Consider the following 6,084-nt stretch of genomic DNA (forward strand, 5'->3'; position numbering starts at 1 on the left):
GGTATATCAGATGAGTTGTGAGTATTGGCCAGACAAAACAACCTAAAGCCAAGGAGGAGACATCTGAAATAAAGGCCTTGGGAGAAGAAAGGGAGAAGAAAGAAAGAAAGATAAACCACTACCACTCAAATTTTAAATAATGAAGCTGTAATATTTGAAGTCAACATTTACATTGAAGTCAGAACCTTTTGGAAGAGGTATGAGTATATTTAATTGAAAGAAAGACCAAAGTGTCCCTGTAGGTATTGTGAAAAGTGGAGGAACTACATTAATCAAATAATTTTTTATGCTGCAAAGTCCCACAGATCTAAAGTTAAGCCAAATATTTTAAGAGCTAATTTTCATATGGAATGAAATTAATTCTTGCACAGAGCATCAAACCTGTTGATTACTTAGACCCAGTGAAATCCAGGTTGAGATGTATTTAATTTGCATAGCATAAAGTATACAAAATTACATTATCAACAACTTTTTTTTTTCCCCCAAATATAACTGTTAAAAATGTAAACTCTGAAAAAAATCTTCCCTATTCTGGACATACAGACCAGTGTATCTTTCGCACAAATAGCAGTTCATAGAACTAAACTGAAGAAACAAATTCAAGCTAAAAGTGTTATCTAAGGATTAGAAAAGGTTACCTGATGCAGAATATGCCTTTCAGGAATGATTTTTCCTTGTAAATAAAACCTTCAGAATTTAAAACACAGCCATTCTCACTTTTGTGGGTCATCTATATTAAGATTCTCAAAAATAGAATTAAACCAAACAGATTAAACATCCTTATCTTATAGGATGAAGAACTACTGGAAGTACGAGTATAATTTGCTTGTACATCATACCTAGTGGCATCTGCGACAGTGTCATATTCTGCAGTTGTTCTATTGAATATATTATTTCCAAAGGTAGACTGGAAATCTTCTGTTTCAGGATATGTGGATAATGTCACCGTACTCTGAGAGGTAAATGAAAATACAGTTCTGTTAGGCAGAGGCTGTTCTTCAGAGGCTTCTATATTAGAAAGTGAATTTGAGGATATCTGAATGCAAATATCATCTGAAATGCAAGCATGGAGGTAATGGATGTCATTTATATCAGCTCTAGGTTCACAACTGTGCCCTGCATAACAGTGGCAGTCAAATTTCTCTATAAGTGTTTGGAGATCCTGAAATGCTGGTTGCCCTTGTAGAGTGTATTTTCCGTCCTTTGTCATTTGAATGACAATATTCTCAGGGTTCAAGTGAAGATAGTCACTGGAATTCCATTTCTTCCGCACGCAAGCACCAGAGTCTTGGCATAAGACTTGGCTACAGATTCTGGCTGCCATGGTGACATTGATGAGGTATGGGGTTAAAGTCCTCCTGAGGTAGTTGTCCAGAGTTCTACAGGTGTTCTGCAAAAAGAAATTGTATCTGCATAGTTCAGTAGAGAGATGTTATAAAAATCATTTCTAGCAAAAAGCAGATGGCTTTAAGTTTTCATTTTATCTGTGTATTTTATGTAGCATTTTAAATCAGTTGCATTTAAAGAAGATACGTGAAGTTCCTTTTTATGTCTTGAATGGCTTGAAGGGATCTTGAAAAAAACCCCTCACTTCTTCAGCCTGAACAAATAATTTTTTCTGTCAAATCACCTGTGAGACTCTTCATTTCTCCCCTGACCTGAATAGCTAGGGGTGCAGGAGTACAGAGCCTTCATGGCATTTTTGAATGAAAGGCATTTGGGGAGGATGGCCAATGGAAAGTATGATAAGAGAATCGAATTTAATTGATCATGAAGATGTCTTATATTTTGTGTTTGCTTGGTGCAGTTTAATAACCAGAGGCTTTGGGAGCTCTTCCTTTGTTTCTGATGCCATATCTCGTTAGGGCATTCACCTAATACCACATACAGATACAGCTAATATTTACACCCATGGAGATTACTTTGGTGAGTCTGAGATATATATATAGGTTTTTCATTTTTCTTTTAGGTGTATATAAAAATCCTGCCTAGAAATTTTGGTTGATGCAGTTCTTGCAGAAGTGAGGCCAACAGTAGTATTTCATTGCTGCAAGGCTACTGACTGTGATAGCTGTTAAAAAAAAAAATGCAGGCAGGTGGAAAACATCTAAGTGGGATGCTTTGCGAAATTTGACCCTTACAGAGCTGTGGAGGTTTATTTGGCCAGGCTTTCTGTGGCAGGAGACCCCACAGTGCTGAAGAGTTTCAGTTCTTTGCTCTTAAAAAAGTTCAGAAGAGTTTTTCCATAGAGTAGTTACATCTAGCTTGCCTGGGTATGAGTGAGCAAGTTTGAAAGATTTATTTGAGCATCTTTGTAACAAAGTTTCTCAAACTATGTATTTGACCTTCCTAAAACAAATTCAATTTTTTTCCTCTTCTCACTCAGATCTTTCTTACAATGAAATTAATCAAAATACTACTTACAACACACAGAACAGACTGGAGCTGAAATTTCACAGACTGACTCCTCCTAGTGTTTTAAATATTATTGCTAAGTGCACCAGTTTAAAATGCAGGAGAGTCTTTTCAGTATGGTTCTGGGCAAGCACAAGTAATTTTTTCTGTGCTTCATGAGTAGAGTGTAATAAAGGTATAGGAATTCTTTCCTTAAATTAACTAAACGAATGCTAACTTACCTGCAGTTATCATGGCAGCCTGTCCAATTACTTGGAGCGAACACTGGTACTTTGAAAGACTGAGTTCTTATTCTGTGTAGTCAATGACAGTCTTCATAAGCCTCAAACTTGTTTGTCTGTTGCTGACTAGAGAAGACTGCTAGCAATATGGAGTCATCATTTTTAAAGTAGAAGATGAGTAAACTTAATGCCTTGTATGCTTTTCACTATATTGCTCTTTAAAAACGTCATGTAATAATTGATCTGGCGTACCTTATTTTGTGTTAAATTCATATCACCCCAGATCACAATTCCAGAAGCACCCAGTGCAGCAGATTCTCCAATGGTATGTACCAGGTCATCCTGAGGGGATATGTGCAAAGAATTATACTAGTCAAAGTAAGCTATAACATAAGGGCAAAACGTATAATGCATATAGTAAATTACATATCCAAAATAACTACTTTGAAGACAGTAAGCAATTATGTACAATACAAACATTCTGCCCTCAATTACACAATTTTGTTCTGGGATTGCATTGCACAGGCAAAGCAAGAAAATGTTGCCAATTGTTTCCAATTTATATATGTCATCTGGTTAGAAAAACGAGGCTGTAAAATTGAGCCAATGGTTAGACATAGGAGATACGTGCCTCCAACCATTTTAAGTTGTATTTTGCTGCATCGCCTCCTGGCTGCTCAGAGTTGGTACTCGCTGGTTTCAGTAATGCTGCCTGAAACAGAGCCTGGAAAACACAGCTTTTTGGTTTATTTTTTTAAAAAAAAATTAATTTCAGTTACTAGAAAGTACTAAAATTGTTAAGCAGAAAAGTAGCAACGGGAATCTAATTTCTCAAGAGAATGGCTCTGGCCTTTTACTGAGATTGATTTTGAAAATTTGTTTCTCTTCAGTTCTCCTTTTAAGGTCAGCGATTAGCCCAGCCCTAACAAAATCTTAAAGTCTGTCTGGGATGAGAAAGGACTACGGGTAGAAAAAGAACACCGAAAAGACAACTTACCACAGGGCACACACATGAAAAGGAAGAATTACAGGATTTAAATAATTAACTAGGAAGCCAGCAGGGACCCTGACAGCATCCTTTGCTCCCTGAAGGTATCCATGGGGACAATGCTTGGTGGTTCTCTATCCAGAATGTGAGAAGACACCAGACACAGTGCAGTCACCAGGACCACAACCTCTAACTTCCCCTTCCTCATGGCCCAGAATGACCTCAAAGAGATTTCCTAGATTGGTGGTGTCTGTGATAGGGTGCATGTATATAAAAATACAGGGGAAGGTGTGTAGCCAGAACTGCAGTAAGATGATTAGACCTTAATCAGAGCCTAACCTTGACTACACCATGAGATGCTGAAATACCATTTAGAACACTGCTCAGGAACAACTAAGGACAGAACTTTCTCACTAGCTTTTAAATCATTTTTTAAGGAGAAGAAAGACTGACTCTTATTGGTTTTTCTTATAATCTAAAAAGCAGACGTTAGGCCAGCCCTGTTTTAATAATACTCTTTGGAAGAGGTTACTCATATTTCTTTCCTCTGATAATGTACTAAATATGCTTTCTAGTTTTGATTTTTTTGCTACATGTGTGGACTACTCAGAGAATAAAACACTTTCATGAATATCACGAGTAAGGTTTGAAAACAGAGCTCTTATTGTTCCTCTTGATCGGATTTTTGTAATGGATGAATTTAATTTTTTATACAAAATCTACCCTTTTTTTTTAATACAAGTTAGCATATTTGCTAAGTAAATGTCACCTGGTATTTCTTCCCACTAAAATTTGAAATATTTAAGGTCTAGCTCCACTCACCTGGGAGAGATATTCCTCATAGACATCGGTGAATACTGGACGTGTATATACAAAAACTGGAAGAGGATGAGTAGAATTAGAGACATATGAAATTCTAATGGCTTCTTGAACTCTGTTTCGAACAAAGAGCTGGGCATTTCTGGAAGATCTTAAGGCTGTCTCTAGATAGACAGATGGATAAAGTGCTGTGCTTTTCTCCCACAACCAGTTAAGCTCATTATTTCTTTCTATTTCAATATCTAAGCAGGTTCCTGTGTAATTATGTGGGTTTTGTTTGTAATCATAGTTATAACAGTCTGGGTAAAGGTAATAGCCCCACAGACGATTTGGCTTCATTTCTATGCCCAGCTTTAAAGATTCCAACATAATTGATTTTGCTGCAGCTTCAAATTCCATTTTAGCTATAGTTCTGGCTTCGGCTTCTGATAGACTGATGTCTCTCTGCTGAAACAGTTCAATGGATTCCTGTCTATAAATGTCCTTTGATCCCCAGTTCCTTATCCACACAGGTCTCCAGTTTTCCCAGTCAATGACAGCCAATCCAAACTGTTCATCTGAAGGAATATAGAACTGGATGTCCTCCTTGGCTTTATTTAAGTGATTTTCCAGCAGTGATAGTTGAGGGAGTCCTCCATTGAATGCCTCTCCTGTGACTTCATTTTTGTAAGGATAGTAGCCAAGCCTATCTGGGTAGAAAAGAGTGATGTTTTGCCCAATAGATGTCTTCAGTGTGCTTCCTATGAGTGAAAAAAATTTCATGTCCAGCTGCACTCCAGTCCTTTCAGTACAAAGTTCTGTGGGAGCATTCCAGACAGAAAGGAAAGGTGAGTTAGAAATAAGTGGACGAGCTCTTATGTTCAAAGATGAGCAGCAAGAAACTAGAAGAGTAGCAAAGACCATACCAGATGCTGTAGGATTTGTATAGGTAACAGAGATACCAGAACTTGGTATTTGCCTTAGAGTTTCCATCGTAACATAGGCAGTGACATTAGGTTCTTCTGACAGACAAACATTAAATGCTCCCTGGGTGTTCAGAAGTTTGGTAGTTTGTCAAAAGCTTGGTACCATACCATATATTTCTTCAGATTAATTCCTATTAAGCAATATTCCTTAGGTGTAAAATAGGGGTGTCCTTTATACAAGGCTCTCTGTCATTTCAGGCTGCAGGAAAGATTGCAACATTTTATGAGACCTAATACAGAAAAAGAAACAAATGCAGATAGAGTTAGAAATTATAAATATTTATTTTCTAACTATGAAACAAATACCATTTATGATTTTGAAAATACTGGAATTTAATAAAATTTCCCTTTGAAGGAGAAGCACAGTGTATAATCATAGACAAAATCAACTATATATGTAGTTGTAGATATATAAAAAGTAGATATAAAACTGCCAGTGAAATGGTATCCAGTAAGTCATGGATCAGAATAAGTATGCTCCATAGCAGTCCTGACTGTGCCAGTGACAGATGTATGCACACATAAGCAATCTCATAATGTCTTCTCTTAATCAACAGTAATGTAATCATGTAATAATTGTCACCCATCTCAAAGTAAATTTCTAAGTCTTATTTCCTAAATTTTACAGAGCACTTAAGGGAAGATACAAGATAACACAAACTAGAACCTGCACTGT

At 36.8% G+C, this 6,084-nt stretch overlaps 1 protein-coding gene across 1 annotated transcript; it reads right to left on the bottom strand.

Moving 5' to 3' along the window:
* Positions 1-730: 730 nt before the first annotated feature.
* SPAM1 (sperm adhesion molecule 1 (PH-20 hyaluronidase, zona pellucida binding)) lies at positions 731-5,415 on the bottom strand. Its single transcript, XM_009878826.1, has 3 exons — positions 4,447-5,415; positions 2,889-2,978; positions 731-1,390 (listed from the first exon to the last, which is right to left on the bottom strand). The coding sequence occupies exons 1-3, from the start codon at positions 5,413-5,415 to the stop codon at positions 731-733; spliced, it is 1,719 nt and encodes a 572-aa protein (XP_009877128.1).
* Between the last annotated feature and the right edge of the window lie 669 nt (positions 5,416-6,084).

The sequence above is a fragment of the Apaloderma vittatum genome, unplaced genomic scaffold, assembly GCF_000703405.1.
Source record: "Apaloderma vittatum isolate BGI_N311 unplaced genomic scaffold, ASM70340v1 scaffold3741, whole genome shotgun sequence".
NCBI classification, from domain to species: Eukaryota; Metazoa; Chordata; class Aves; order Trogoniformes; family Trogonidae; genus Apaloderma; species Apaloderma vittatum.